The following is a 16,574-nucleotide window of genomic DNA, read 5'->3' on the forward strand; positions in this document are numbered from 1 at the left end:
ACTTACCAGAGCAGACTCCCGGGTGTCTTACGGGGCCGGAGGGGGACATCTATGCACATCGTGTATACAACTCCCGGTACCGGCACTCAGCGGAAAAGCCGGCACCGGAAGTTGTATACGCGTATTGCGTAGATGTCTTCCGCCGGCCCTGCAAGACACCCGGGAGTCTGCCCTGGTAAGTCGGGGGGGTTAGAATGCATCGTGCGCACGTTCACCGGCAACGGCGCATCGCCGCTGCACGTCTGTGCGATGCGCTTAGACAACCTCCCGTGCCGGTACTCCCCCCCGTGGGAAGTGCTGGCACGGGAGGCTGTCTGAGCGTATCAGAGAGTAGGATACAGGTCCCCTGCACCGCTGCGGGGGATCTGTATCCTAACCCCGCTGCCTGCCCGGCGCCCGGGACTGCATGTCCTGGGCGTCGGGCGCTAGACCCCGAATATAGGCCGCACCCCCACTTTAAAGACTTAAAGTGGGGGAAAAAAGTGCGGCCTATACGGTATATACCGTATTTGCTCGATTATAAGACGACCCTGATTATAAGACGACCCCCCAAAATCTGAATATTAACTTAGGAAAAAAAGAAAAAACAAAAACTGTCTGCGCTTCTTACCCTAATAAAGTTGGCAACAAATATATAAACATAATATAAATGAGAGGTTTTGGTTATATGAATTGGCCAAAGCATAATTAAGCTCACCCGCCACGTCAAGGCACACTCTCAATAGGGTGAGAACCTACTCTCACCTCCTACATAGTGGGCACACAAAGCAGTTTATACTGCTACCAAAACCTTATTAATGTGTTGGGGGAGGTGCAATTAAACCTCCTCCCTATTAACCCCTGGACAGCAAGCTGCAACCAGACTGATGAGGAGCCAACAACCTCAAATATGTGCAAACAGGGAAAAAAAAAAAACTAGCGCAGACAGTTTTTGTTTTTTGTATACATTGTACAGCCAATGCACTGTTTTTGCAGCATGCTTACACCTGTTTGGTAGGCCTCGTATTATACATTTGTATTATTTGAGCCTGTGACTAGCTTAGCGCACCGACGTTTTTTCTTTTCCCTGTTTGAAAAAAAGAAAAAGCCTGAATATAAGACGACCCTAAAGGAAAAAAGTTTTACCAGTAAATGTTAATTCATGTAAACTATTTTTTTTAATAAAAGCTATGATTGAGAAAAATATATTTTTTTGTTTTTATTTCTTGTATTTTCCAACCTGTCCCCCAGTTACGCACATCTGCCCCCAGGCTTGCCACACCAATATGGCACTGTGGCCCATGATATGCCTTTTAACCCTCTATATGCCACTGTGCCCCATGGTATGCCTTTGAGGCAGAGTGGCATTAAGGGAGTTAAAAGGCATTATATAGAGCACTCTGCCTCCAGAAATGCCTTATACCCCTATATGCCACTCTGGCATTTAGGGGGTTAAAAGGCATATTATGGGGCAGAGTGGCATATAGGGAGGTATAAGGCATTTCAGGAGGCAGAGTGCACTATTAAATGCCCCCTTAACGCCACTCTGCCTCCTGAAATGCCTTATACCTCCCTATATGCCACTCTGCCCCATAATATGCATTTTAACCCCCTAAGTGCCAGAGTGGCATATAGGGGTGTAAGGCATTCCAGAAATGCCCTACACACACACACACACACACACACACACACTTACTTACTTACTTACTTACCGGTGCTTCCAATTTCCTGCTGTATTGCCGGGGCAGCGGGTTGACATCTCATTCCGCGGCAGCCGGAAGGAGGTGGAGTTGGCAGCGGGGGTTTGTATGCGTCCGTCGCAAATACCTTCCCCGGCTCTCAGAGATCAGGAACTCTTGAACTCTGATCTCTGACAGTCGGGGAAGGTATTTGCGACGGACGCATACAAACCCCCGCTGCCAACTTCACCTCCGGAAGCACCGGTAAGTGTGTGTGTGTGTGGGGGGGGGGGCGACGACAGGAGGATCCAGGTCCCCTGCAGCGGTGCGGGGGATCTGGATCTTAGTCTCCTAATCAGACCTCTATTTGAGGTCTGATTAGAAGACGACCCCGATTATAAGACGAGGGGTATTTTTCAGAGCATTTGCTCTGAAAAAAACCTCGTCTTATAATCGAGCAAATACGGTATATATATATATATATATATATATATATATATATATATATATATATATATATATATATATATATATATATATATATATATATATAATAAAATACAGAATTACAAATATAATCTGGAATTTGTGTTTGTTGAATTTCTAGTGATTTGTAAGTAAAACTATAATAGAATAGTTACTTCCAAAACAGAAAATAAGGTTAGGATTAATCACCATCTATCACACATTAAGGGTAAAAAAAAAAAAAAAAAGCTAAATAAAAACCATGAACTGCAAAATGTAAAGATAACAGTTTATTGAGAAAATATGGCAAGAGTCTAAGGCACTTCAAACACTTAAAAACATAAAATTTGAAAAGCAACAGATTATTATTATATAAATATGCATAGACGTCAACATCTGGTTAGGATTAAAGGCCAGGAACGTATACTGTAACTGGTGGCCAAAGCAACCTGTTTTTTTTTTTAAAAATACAGAGAACTACACAAATTTAAAAAATATAGGCATAGTACATGTACCTTCTTATCTTCCAGATTATAAAATATATGCAGGAAACACTGAATTACCTAACATTTGTAGATATTATACTCTTCAATATAAAAGTTATAGATAATACTCCCAAATTCTTAAGATGCCGCTTATCTCTTAGTCCGTTCAGATCTACTGAGCTCTTTTTTCCACGTTACATCAAAAATAACAGTCGGCAAGCACAAATGCCAAACATATTTCTTTGAGGATGGAACAGCACCTAGTTGCCACCCAATACTTTTAAGCCAGCAACCTCCACCGAATTCTGTAGTCCAACGGCAGTTGAAGGACACACTTCTGGATATTAGACCATCTTAGAGGGGTAAGAGGAAGAACATACACAAGTGATACCGATACATACACATAAATAGTGAACCTTTAGCTTGGCCAATGCAGCAGGCACTATGGCACATATCTCCGCTTACAAACACACTCAGCTTTAAGTCATGTTTGATAAAAAGTCCTGGGAGGCTTGTGTCCATAAGAAAGTTTGTCCATCATACGGCCCAGATGAAGAGGCACAGTTGAGACGATATTGCTTAGTTCCAGTTTGAGAAGTTTGTTTTTTTTCTTCAATATACATATATGTATTTATATATTGCTTTAACCTGCTGGTGCATTCAAGCACAAGACATGTACATTCAGTATCTGTCGCCAAAAATTACAGTAAGCAGCAGCTGGTTGGTGGCAAAAAAATTCAATAAATAAATGTTCTTTCACGTCTCTTCAGTATCAATTATCAAATGGGCTCCTCTGTGTTGGACTGGGTGGAAGCTTCCTGCTCAATCGGGGTGTACCCTGGAAAAACAAGAGAGGAGATCCATAAATATACATGTCACATAAATCAAACGGATATACAGCGGCCTGTTATGGTGAACACAGAAAAGTGATTGATCATTTAGTAAAACAACCTACAAAAGACAACTTGTTGGGGACACACATGTTAATTATGATAAATAGGTACCCGATGCGTAACTCTACAGTTGGTAAACTACATGTCCTATAACCTTAAATCTGCATATGACAGGACATGGAGATATCAAAATTGTCTTTTTATGTTGCAGCAGAAGGGAATTGAAAATGGTGTACTGGACGTGACGGAACCCTCCATCACTGGGACCACTGGAGAGGCCTGACTGCCAGCCTCCTCCCTATTGACTATGGGCCCTGGGTTTGTAAAGGCTTCTGCGGCTACCTCCAGCAGTATATCATCTCATCACTGGCAGAGGGGATTATCTCCGGCAGACAGCCAGGATCTGCCACCAGGGAGTGACCACCATTGTTTCAGTTTAATGTTGTATAAATCAGCCCCCCCCCTCCCATTGTATTGTTAATCTTGTTACTGCCCCTGTTGTCTCTGGGAGATTAAGAGGGCAGTTTGTGTCCCAATATCTTGTTTTATGTAAATGTGTGTTTTGCTGGATATATCCAGCCCTGTGTGTCTACAATAAATCAGTCTTCAGTTGGTTTTACCCTACACGAAGTCTCGGCTAGTGACTGGGGAACCGGGGAAAGTGTGTTGTCCCAGGCTAAGGGAGCTCAAATCAGCGGAGGTAGTCGGTCGGAGTAGCCAGATCTGTGACATTGGTGGCAGCGGTGGGATTATTATGGTATAGTCTTCAGGAGGATCTGGACTTCGGCAGTACAGCGGAGTGGCGGATTGAGGACATCCGGGATTTCAGGGAGTGGGACGTCCCAAATGCACTAGGACTTAAAGGTGATTTAGACTTTTTAATTACACAGTTGGGAACTGGAAAAGGCATATAAAAAAACTGTTCGACCGTGTTCAACAGAATGCCCCAGTGTCCAAGGATTTTGTGGATGTTATGGAGTGGTCATCTGAGGATGATGAGCCAGGCGGGGTGGATGGGACTGCGGTCTCCACCCCTGAGTCACAGGGATACTGGGCAGCTAATCCAGATCCGATACCAGAGCTATGTGACTTTACACCACAACCGGATCCAGAGATTGTGGATCCAATTGATTTTACATCTGAGGATGTTGGTCAGGGAGGGCTTGCAATATGCTTCCCTTCCCAGGGAAAAGGAAGAAAGTTTTCTGGGTGTAGTGGATGGGACTGCGGTCTCCACTAGCACCCACCAAGCTGAAGAACTGGCAACAGGGCAGAGCGCTGCTGGCTTCTGCCCCACACCTTCAATGGCTACAGGGATCCAGGGAGATACAGCAGCCGTCCCATCTCCCCAGCGGCAGATCCTAATTCCGGGACTGGAGGAACCTGACCTCCCTCCTCAATTGCAGCAGGAGCACCAGGGAGGGGATGCAGGCGGCATCACTCCCCAGCGGTACCCGGGAGATGGTGCAGCCGGCCCATCTCCCCAGCAGCAGCAGGAGCATCAATTTTGGGAGGGCATTGATGGGCCAAATGAACTGACTGACTACGGAGTCAACCCGTTTGGGGTCGCCTCCTGTGTCAGTCCAATTCCGAAGGGGTAGAATTGTGACGGAACCCTCCATCACTGGGACCACTGGAGACGCCAGCCTCCTCCCTATTGACTATGGGCCCTGGGTTTGTAAAGGCTTCTGTGGCTACCTCCAGCAGTATATCATCTCATCACTGGCTGAGGGGATTATCTCCGGCAGACAGCCAGGATCTGCCACCAGGGAGTGACCGCCATTGTTTCAGTTTAATGTTGTATAAATCAGCCCCCCCCCATTGTATTGTTAATCTTGTTACTGCCCCTGTTGTCTCTGGGAGATCAATGAGTCTTGGCTAGTGACTGGGGAACCGGGGAAAGTGTGTTGTCCTAGGCTAAGGGAGCTCAAATCAGCGGAGGTAGTCAGTCGGACTATTCAGATCCGTGACACTGGACTTATGTTGATGTCCACATCCTTGTATTGTTCCCCTCTGCCTAGCATCTACTTCTCTAGAATAAATACTTGAGTGCAAAAATTCTCACCCGTTATTTATTGATTTATATAGCACAGTAATACTCTGCAGCGCTGTAAAGAAATAAAGCTACCGGTAAAAAAAAAAAAAAAAAATCCATAAAAATTCTGCAAGCATGTCCAATGTTCTGAGTGTTAGATATGATGATGCGCATCATGAGTTGGGTACGCCTGAAGAAAAGACACCAAAGTATGCTTCTAGCTTCAGGTGATAAAAATGACCATATTTAGAAAAAAAATGTTTTATACAGCACCATCAAATTCCGTAGCGCTGTACAATGGGTAGACAGGACATTAAACAAGGTATATCACATAACAATTTGACTGAAATGGGTAAGGAGGGCGAGCTCAATTTGCACACAGTAAAATGAACTGGAATCCCTGTAAAAAGTATTACAGCCGGATACTTCCCCGTTAAGTAAATCTTAATACCATACTTACCGGTGACTGTGCTTTAGAGAAATTGACATGTGCATAGAGCAAAACAGCAATATCTTTATGACCTGCATCCAGGGCAATGGACAAGGCTGAACTGCCATCCTAAAAAGCGGAAAACACAGTGATGTTAGAGAAGCAGGACCAGGAAATGTTAAACCTTTTGTATTTTAGCTATTACTGGTGTAGACCAATAAAGAAAATTGTTGAACTAAAAGCACATGTGACTCTCAACCTTTAGTCAGCCAAAGGCTAAAGCAGGGGCTAAATTTCAATGAGAGCTGGAGGTCTGCATTTCGGGTACCCCAATATATAATGCTTGCAACTCCGATTCTGATGGCAGTGTGCAGCTTACAACTCACATTGTCCTCCAAGGCTGCATTGCAACCAGGTTGAGCCAGTAGCAGTTTGACTATCTCCACGTGCCCATGTTCACTCGCACACATCAACGCTGTGGAGCCTTCATCGTCCTGTATATTAACATCTGCTCCACATACCAGGAGAGCTTTCACCATATCTATCCGTCCGTGGCTTACAGCAAGCATCAGAGCCGTTTGGCCTGCCTGGAAACAGAAATCCAAGAACTAATGTGAAATATGGCTCTACTATGCATTATGCTGCTAGGACACTCAAAGTCTTCTTGGTGAATGCGCGTGTGGACAACCATGACAATATAGCTAATAAGGGATATGAGAATGACATGATCATCATATGATATTTCAGGAGAGAACATACAAGGTTATTCTGCATCACTTTAGCAATAGTTTTTTCTTTCTTTATCCCATTAAAGATCTTACTGTGACCAATTCATTCTGCACAGCAGCCTTTATATAATGTGTAATCCAAGAATCCTTCCACGGAGGTTCAAAGCAAATAGAAGAAAAATCATGTCTTTGAAGCAGGCGAACTTTGCGTGAACCTCAGCGCCTTTCCGCAATATCCACGGTTAATACTTTACAGGGGAAACCTATGCTAACCAAATGTTATTTTATTTATTTTTAACTACTGGCCATTTATTTTAATGTCAACACCAACGGATCCTGTATACTTTCAAGAAGTCTGAGTTAACAAACATCTTGTTGTATTACTATTAACATAGCTCATGGCCACTAACTTAACTTTTATTCTTTATGGGATCTACAGAGGAATGGGTGTATAGGGGGTTGAAAGGTTGATCAATTTGACGGAATGGGTGGTTTGAGAATAGTCTATACTGGAATTATAGCTGCAACAAACACATTAAGACAACTATTGTCTTGGGTGTGTATCCTTTTAAACTTGTACATAGCTTCACACCGCTGGTATTAACTCATGGGTGTAATTGCCACTGTGTTGCAAGGTGGAGCGGAGACACGCTCTATTCGTAATCACTGCATGCATTGAATATTCATTTTTAAAGAAGTATTTACCTCCTAACCATGTCCAGACACCATATTGTAAACCAATATACTAATTCAATACTTTACACACAGAAACGTGTATCATGTTTATAAACTGCTGAGATTGTGGGACATTTTTCAATTCCTTCCCACAAAATCAGAATTTTAAACATTTATTACACCTTGATGTTTATTTTTTTTTCTTAACCTTCCTGAGGCTGTATGGCAAAATACACGTAAAAATGTGCCCATTAAAATGACCTGATATTTATTAGCACGCATTGTTAATGCTGTAAATGACCATTGCAGCTGCAGTTTTTAATGGAATATCTTTACAGGTGAACAGAAGCCCTTTATCACTCCCATTACTCCTGTGTTCTAATGGCACAGTGTGTTGGCTAATCCAAGTTTACATTTAAACGGCTAATTGATCATTACCACTGGAAAACCCTTTTTGCCAAAATAAATAAATAAAAAAACTGTGGATCTGGCACCAATAACTAAAAAATGACACTTCAAAGCTCCATTTATAATGCTTTTCAGTACTCAACCGTTAAATATTACATAACATTTTATTCTGTGAATTACACAAGAATACATTATTCCAAAACCTAAAGCGGCGTGGAGGCTGAAGTACAGACCTGACTAGCTTTGGCATTTACATCTCCGGAACCGAACAGCTCTTCCACTACCCTCATGTCCTTGGCTGCTTCCACGGCAGCTAGGGCAGCGAGCATGATGGGGGTGTACCCAGCCTTGTTCTGGTGGTTAACATTGCACACATCTGCAAAGAAGCAAGCAGAGAGTGACACCAATTCATTAAAGAGAACAAACAAAAAGGCAACAATTGTTCATATAGACTAAATCTTGATTGTCAAGACCATCGTCTGCCATATATATGATCTCACAGTCCCTCTGTTGCTCCAGTCAGCCATTACATTGTTACTTGCTTCGGGATAACAAAAGACATTTCAGCCTTTGTTAGGCACATGTACATAGTACGCAATTAAGTTTCAACTAAGATGATTCTATGCTTGGTCTACAGCCAAAAGCACACTATAGCCTGCCAATAATTACTAAACCTATGCCCACGAATGCATAAGTTATACAGCACCATCAATCTTAAAATGTTAAAATAAGTTAAGAAAAAAAGTTAAAGTGTCTTGTTTATACCGCTTAGATCACATAACTTCAAATTCTTTAGGTTTGCATAAAACAGACCGTGTAAAACAGCCCTGGCCTTTGTCTATGTGCCCCCCTGGTTCTCCCCAGGCAATCCCAGTAGCCATCCTTGCAAACATTTTTCATACATTTTATATCTCCCACTTTATTACACAGATAACTTTCTTCAATAAACAGTGTGTTTTGGGGAAATCAAGTATTTCTGGTGTGTTTGGTGTTCTCTTAAATCGAGAGAGTATCTTACCTGCATCCAGCAGTAGCTTCACAATGTCAAAGTTAGAGTGAGACACGCTATAATGAAGGGCAGTGTTTCCGTTGCCATCGGCCATATTGATGATGTAACTCAGGGCAGCAGGGGAAAGCTCTGCAAATGCAGTGATGTAATCTTCAACCATTGATGGTAAGGCCGACTTCTGACTTGACACGCGGAACCACTCGTTTTGTATGGTATTCAAACACAGTCTCTGCCAACATACATCTTACATGTTACTGGCGGTAAACTAATAGGCAGAAACTGAAGATGTTTCTAAACATATACTTAAATATGCAAGTTTAGTGGGGGGGGAAAAAAAAAAAAAAAAGAAAAAAAAAAAAAACCAAATATTTCTGCCCAGAAACCAAAATTTAAAGTACTGTATAGTGTAAGGGACAAATTTGGGGAAAGTGGAGTAATTTTTGCATTCAGGGTTGGTTTTGTGTCCCATATTTTATGTTTTAGTGCTAATAAATAGCATTACACATATGCATATGGTTTCAAATAAAAGAAAAAAAAATGATAGTTTGTGTAAGTACACTAATCTCAATAAAGGGGAGTCATGGTTGAATTCTCTCTTGTAACCAGCATGTTGGGTTGAGGGATACGGGGGGTCTGATCACAGAAAAAGTTGGACTAGGCTAGTATATGCAGTTGAAGATGACCTTTTTCCCAAGTTGACCATGCCTACGATTGTAGTGTGATCTGGACTGAGGTCTGCACTATACAAATACTTTGTTTTCAACAATGGTTTTCATGTCATTCCAAAATCAGCTCAGTTTAGACTAAAATAAAATAATTGTAGGGAACTCACCACATCCTTGTTTGCCAACGCCTTTGGGTCATCCACAGCATCCTTTAAAATATTGCATGCTGACAGCATCTTCTCACTTAACTCATATCTGTAAGTGTTATTTAACAAAGAATCAGTCATTCATAATTTATTGTGGAGAACCCCCAGGGCCAGAGCATGAGGTTGTTCATTAGTGATACCCTTAGAAGTATGGGGATGTACATCTTTTTTGCAAAAAACCTTCAATTTTTCCATATTTGACTCATTCGATTGACTGTTTCACAGTCTTACAGCTATGAAAACAAACCTGTATTAACAATGTATCACCCAAATTCACCAGAAGATCAACTAAACACATTTTTTATATTTTGCTAAGATTTAGGGTGGGCTGTCTGATAGGCCAACAATCATTGTTTTAGTAGGTTATACAGAAAAATGAACAAAAGGTTTAGATGAAGCTGACCAAGCAGTTTTATTTTGCCGGACTTCATAAGGGAAGACTAAGAATAAGTAAGAATGATGGATAATTTAAAATACAGCATACCATGACAAATGTTGTCAGCATGGATTATTTATTCTTCATTTTAAAACCTGATTAGTATATCAGAAAAACATGCCAACTTCCACCACACTCCAGAAATAATATGGTACAAAGACACACCTTTCTCTAATTTCAACCTTCTCAGGCTCTTTCTCCTCAAAATTCTTATCATTCTTCTCTTTGTTGCTTGGAGAACCCACAACTCCTTTACGTCCACTTGCCACACCATAGTAGATCTCCTCAGACTCCTCATTGAAGATTTCTTCTTCATCATCTGACTCTGTAGATGAGCTTTCTTCTGAACTTGACTCATCACTTGATGTAGTTTCATACCTACAATATAAGACGTAAAGAATCTGAATCACATGACACTAAACACTTAGTAGTATCTAAGACTCACAAACAATGTTCCAACTAATTTTTCTTAGTTGGCGTGCGCAGAAAATTCCTCTTGTGCAAAAAGTTTCACAGAGCAAAAATTTTGTGCGCACAATATCCGCGCCGCATAAAGTTTCAAAAAAATCATATATTTTTTTTTCTTTTTTTGGGAAAAACTGTTATTCACACAATTTTTGGACATGTGCGCTCTCTAAAAAAGCTATGTGCGCGCGCACAAGCGCACAGCTTAGCGGGAACACTGCTCACAAAGTATTAGTTTGCCAGTTTGTTGCTATAGGATAGACACTACATAGGAATCCTCTAATTCTTCGAAGACAAGGTTGGAACTTTTCACTAGTCAACTCACTAGAAGAAAAGAAAATCCAACTTTAAACACACAGCAGTCAGGCGTAACTAGCATCAATACTTAAAAATGAACGGGCCTGGCTCGAACTATTCTAGATAAGAGGTTCCCAACACTGACACAATATAATCATTCATACATACAATACAATATAATCATTCATGGGAACTTTGCACAGTGTCACTCTGCCTGGAGGAAAAAGAAACGGACCAGGAGAGCCAGGAAAACAAGGCTTCACCCGAAGGCTCTAGGCCAAACCCAGAAGACTTCCAGGTATGTCTATAACAAGCTGGATCTTATCTCATGATCACACACGATACAGTGGTTCTAATGTATGTGTAGCAGTCCAAGACTTTTGTGAAAGTGCCAACCAATACTGCTAGAGAACGTATGCCGACATGCACATGGATTTTCCAGTTCCCGACCCCTTTCCTATTTTAATGCATTTGATGGTATTGTGCAGTAGTATCGATTATGATTGAGAATCAGATAAAGTTTGAAAACCCCACTTACCCGCCATTTATACCAACAAACTGAAGATTTTTCTTAGTGTTGGAAGTTTCATTTCTTTCATCCTTTCTTTTCATGATAGACTTTAGCTTATTCTGGCTGCTAGTGTTTTCTGGGGAGAAAAGGGGAATTAATAGAATGAAAAAAATAATTTTTTAAATGAAATACAATAGAAAATGTGTACATTTGCAACATTGGAAATGTATTACCAAGGGTATCGGATAACGTGTTTCCTTTCGTCAATCTTGAGGCAGTCACGGGGCCAGCTGTTAGAGCCATTGACGGCTTGTCTGTACCTTGTGCCATACTTAGCGTGATGTCAGATTTATGATGAACATCAACTGTTCGAGAGAATGAAGTTGTGTATTCATTCACAAACTGAGTTTGGGATGTGCAATCCAAATTTGCTCCTGGAAGAATAAGGGGCATTATTATTAACGTATTTGCTCGATTATAAGACAAGGTTTTTTTCTGAAAAATACCCCTCGTCTTATAATCGGGGTCGTCTTATAATCAGACCTCAAATAAACCTCCTGCCCCCCCCCGCGCCCTGCCCCACTTACCGGTGCTTCTGAGTCCCCGGTGTGCAGCCGGGGCAGTGTGTAGATGTCTACGCGATTCGCATACACAACTTACGCTGCCCCGGCTGCATGCCAGGGGAGTCAGAAGCACCGGTAAGTTTGGGGGGGGGGCATAAGACATTTCTGGAGGCAAAGTGTTCTATGAAATGCCTTTTAACCCCCTTAATGCCACTCTGCCTCCAGAAATGCCCTTTTAACACTATACACCACTCTGCCTCCTGAAATGCCTTAAACCTCCCTATATGCCACTCTGTCCCATAATATGCCTTTTAACCCCCTTAATGCCAGAGTGGCATATAGGGGTATAAGGCATTTCTGGAGGTAGAGTGGCACATAGGGGGTCAAAAGGCATATCATGGGGCACAGTGGCATATAGGGTTAAAAGGCATATCATGGGGCACAGTGGCATATAGGGGGTATAAGGCATTTCTGGGGCAAATGTGCATAACTGGGGGGGGCAGGTTGGAAAATAGAAGGAAATAAAACCAAAATATTTTTCTCAATCATAGCTTTTATTAAAAAAAATAGTTAACATGAATTAACATTTACTGGTGAAAAATTTTTCCTATAGGGTCGTCTTATATTAAGGCTTTTTCTTTTTTTTCCTAAATTAATATTCAAATTTGGGGGGGTCGTCTTATAAATCGAGCAAAATACGGTATTTAGAAATTCACCAATCATTCAGCAATGCTTGGCAGCCAGAAAAATATCACACATAATTAAGAACACACTTAAAATGTACAATTAGACTTACAATAAGAGCTTAGAGTAATTCAGGACAAAACCAAAAGAAAGTAAGCTTAAAATCAAGAATGAAAATGAAATGGCAATGGAGATCATTAAGACCCTAATCTTCCTCAGCAGCGGTAAAAGGAAATACTTTGAAGAAGTTCAATGTTAAAGTCCAAGATGATGGTGATCCAGCCACAGACATCATAATTTTATTTTCTCTTCCAACAGAGAGAGGAAATGAAAGAGCAGTGACCCGAGGGTGACGGTGTTTGCCAAAAGCAGGATTGTAAAACATTGCTGTGAATTTCTGATAAAACGGATATTGGTTATAAAGGCAGGAAATTTGTTGGGAGGGTTCAGTGACACCCGGGCAGTACACGCTGCTGCACAGTGCCACTTAACATCAAATGAGTAACTGACAGCCGCGTAGGCCGAGAGTGGGAGCGGCACGAAAAAAAAGAAAATCAGATTTTCCTTCTATTTCCAGTAGTACCAGGCTGACACGCAAAACTATTATACTGTTTGTTTGTGTAAGGGAGAACTCTTTATACCTCATCCGATCAGTTGTTAACATGTTATGCACACATGTTAAACAGATTAACTTGCCGGGATGCCTGCAACTCTAGATGAATGTAGTTCCACAGGAAAAAGGCCAAAACCTACAGATGAGTGAATGGCATTTAAACTGAATACACGGACACCTTAGATGACCAATTTAATGATTATTTTAACAGAATCTCATCTAGTGTGAAACATTTAAAGAGGCAGTTGTGCTCACTTCTATAGATTAGAAGCCAACTGTGATGGCAGCCTTGTCTCTGTGTAACCACAGTTGAATTTGCACATGTTCACACATCCACAAAGTGCCTTTTCTCCATTGAACCTAGCAGATCTGTAGAGAGCGTCTCAATAAAGGTCGAGTTCCCAGTAGAGTTGTGGTCCAGCTCCTTGACTTTACTTGCATTATGAATAGCCAACCTCTGTACCCCTGTGAGCTCCTGCTGCAGAAACAGCTTGCCCAGCCTTGTATAATGTATAGTTAAGTCAGTAAGAGTTTGTCACCAATTGAATTTTTTTAGGGCCACCTCAGCTCTTCTCGTTGGAGAAACCTACCAGTGTTGGCCCCTTATAATTAATAGTGAAGTGTGCTCGAACCACAACCCTCCCGCAAACGTTCCCTTTACTGAATAGATCAGGACACTGTAATCAGTAAATTATCTCATAAAGAAGTACTTATCTTAAAAACACCAAGATATTGTACTCATACAGCCTACAAAAGCGTTCCCAGAGCCTGGAGAAGATGTGAGGACAGAGTCGGGGCCTGTTGGACACAAAGTACCCTTTACTGGCTATTTGTTTGTTTTGAGGGTGGCTTGGAGCTTTTGTTTTCATTATTAGAAACATTTTCTACCCCCCTCCGGTCAAGGGCTTAATTTGGAGCTTGTTTGGTACACCAACACGGTTCAATTCTTATCCTCTGATGGAAATGGGATGAGGTAATGACTGGTACCATTCCAAACGACGAATGCATTTTTTCAGGGTCACAGAAAAAATCCCCAGGCCTGTCAAATCTCATCAATCGACACACGACAGAAATATAAAAATATTTCAACACGTTTAACCAAACTGTAGTCGCAATTTCAAAGAAATCATTCTTAAGCGTTAAGCGGTCTCCCCGTGCAAACAAAACGGTTGGGGCTATATAAAAACTATTCAAAAACATAATTTCTCCTCAATTTATCAATGAAAAAATAGTTTTCCATAGAGAAACGGTTTGTTATGGCAATGCATTAAAATGCAAGAGATAAATGAATGACTGAATACAAATTGCACATTTTTTAAAACCAAAATGAATGCTTATAAAATTGCCTCCATGAAAAACATGCATACAAGTGAAACAATACCAGGGTAAGTGCGATCATGGGAGGTTGCCTGCTTTCATATATGTTCTTGTTTATATTGTATATGTTTATTGTATATGGCTTTAGAAAACACCTTCCAAGGCTCTGGGGAATTGAGGTAAGAGTTACTTTGCTTGGCAAATACTGCCTCTGAGGCAACGCAATGTAACGCTTTCACTGCCATACACCACTGCAAGCGAAGCTTCGGCATTTAGAAAAACTGCTCTTTAGTCCCTGGCTGTCGTCGGGTTTCCCTCTCTGTTAGCCAACTGCAGGGGGCGGGGGATAGCCGCTATGGTCCAAATCAAGGGGACTCAAAGCACCTACGTAGCAGGACATGGTAGACAGGAACACACCTTTACTAGGGACATCTAGGTCTTTCACACACACACACCCCAGAAAAATAGGGAGATGACTAAATAAAGGATGACTATTTCAATTAGGTCGCAGGTTGACCAATAAAACACAAGGACTTGCAAAAACAACCAATAAGATTATGGCACAACCTTGGTGGGGGGGCAGTGACCAGTAGGAGAAGCGTTTACGTTCACCATGTCATGGTCAGATCCGAGGGCAAGCTCTGATCTCCCTATATAGTTCATTGAATAGTTCAGCGCATGATCACCCAGCAAGGAGAGCCGTCACCTTAGGCCTAGTCAACATATGCCAGTCTGCACTAATGTATATGAAGCATCTAAGTGCCAGGTACTGCAATAGAGAGATCTGGGTGAGTTCAGCACAGATCCTTACAAGAGAGGTAGTCAAACATGAAGAGGCCTTAAAAAAACTAAAAGCAGTGTGAAAGGCATAAGCTAGTTTCTTTATTATTTACCAATTTAATAAGCACTTTGTCTAGATTAGTATTAGTTCCCAAAAATTCTGCCCTTAACTTCCTTCCCTTAACACCACACCTGATTCTCCGCGCCAGATCCACACGTTTCTACACTCTCCCGAACCAGAGATCTCACACCGAAGTCCCCGTCAGTATGACACGGCAACAGTACCAGGCACACAAAAATGTGGGTTTGAAAAATCTCTACTTCTAGAGGGAGGGATAACACCACAACTGGCTTAAGATATCTTGAAACGTGCGACATAATAAATCTTTTTCTCAAGTTATGGGCTTGAGTGACAATACAAAGAGCTGCCATTAATAGCACAAGCTCCTCCGTCAGAGGCTGTCTGTACTAAGCTTTACTTCCCATGTGGCTTGTATATATACGGCTCTGATCTGTGTGCATGACTCACCTGAACCATTAGGGCTTAACGTTTAAACCAGCTTTGCTGTCAAAAATATCTGAAAGCATTGTTTCTGGGGATGATCAAAGGGTTAAACCGCCAGCCAGCTAGAACCTTGTCACTTAGAATGGTTAAAAGGAGTTCAAACAAGAAGCGCTGGGTGCAAACAGGATGTTCTCTGTAACAGTGAAACTTCAATCCCACAAAACAATGCATGCTTAACGAAGGGGCTTTCATCCCTTGCCCTGGTGATCAAGCTCCCCACAGCTCGTATCATTGGAAATCTACCTCCTATGTTATTATTTATCGATTTATATTGTGTCATCATATTTTGCAGAGCAGTACAATGGGTAAACAAAAGTAATTGTAAATCACAAGATTTGGGCTAACAGAAAAAAAAAAGGTAAGGAGGGTCCTGCTAAACTAGCATGAAAGCTGCTAAAGTTGAACTGTTTTGGCATCAGATGTAGTGTTAGGTTGAGAAAACTACATACTTTTACTCTGAAAACGTTTTATGTTTAATTTGAACGTGAGATGAAAATAACCCATAACTTTGGCAGGACCTGATTCATTAAAGATCACAGTGGAGCATCTCAAAAAGCACCAACTACATAGTAACGTGTCATGTCATGTGTAATAGTTGGCTAACGATCGGTTTATAATGCCAGTAATAACCATAGGAGGTAAAGCCTGTATTTAACCCTTTGGTATTTTAGTAATGAGTTAAGTAA

At 41.5% G+C, this 16,574-nt stretch overlaps 1 protein-coding gene and 1 long non-coding RNA gene across 8 annotated transcripts in view; one reads left to right on the forward strand and one right to left on the reverse strand.

Moving 5' to 3' along the window:
* Positions 1-2,402: 2,402 nt before the first annotated feature.
* KANK1 (KN motif and ankyrin repeat domains 1) overlaps positions 2,403-16,574 on the reverse strand; it is an 81,634-nt gene continuing 67,462 nt past the window's right edge. For all 7 annotated transcript variants that reach the window (XM_053466275.1, XM_053466309.1, XM_053466292.1 and 4 more), the window contains 9 exons: positions 11,600-11,800; positions 11,394-11,502; positions 10,259-10,471; positions 9,619-9,706; positions 8,796-9,015; positions 8,011-8,153; positions 6,353-6,553; positions 5,997-6,095; positions 2,403-3,446 (listed from right to left, as the gene is read on the reverse strand). In XM_053466275.1, coding sequence (XP_053322250.1) covers positions 3,381-3,446; positions 5,997-6,095; positions 6,353-6,553; positions 8,011-8,153; positions 8,796-9,015; positions 9,619-9,706; positions 10,259-10,471; positions 11,394-11,502; positions 11,600-11,800 — 1,340 coding nt within the window. In that variant the 3' untranslated portion in view covers positions 2,403-3,380. The remainder of the gene's footprint in view (positions 3,447-5,996; positions 6,096-6,352; positions 6,554-8,010; positions 8,154-8,795; positions 9,016-9,618; positions 9,707-10,258; positions 10,472-11,393; positions 11,503-11,599; positions 11,801-16,574) is intronic.
* On the forward strand, positions 3,749-5,559 carry LOC128496649 (uncharacterized). Its single transcript, XR_008354252.1, has 2 exons — positions 3,749-4,204; positions 5,447-5,559. It is a non-coding gene; the product is annotated as an uncharacterized LOC128496649 (long non-coding RNA).

Source organism: Spea bombifrons, chromosome 1 (assembly GCF_027358695.1).
Source record: "Spea bombifrons isolate aSpeBom1 chromosome 1, aSpeBom1.2.pri, whole genome shotgun sequence".
Taxonomy (NCBI): Eukaryota; Metazoa; Chordata; class Amphibia; order Anura; family Pelobatidae; genus Spea; species Spea bombifrons.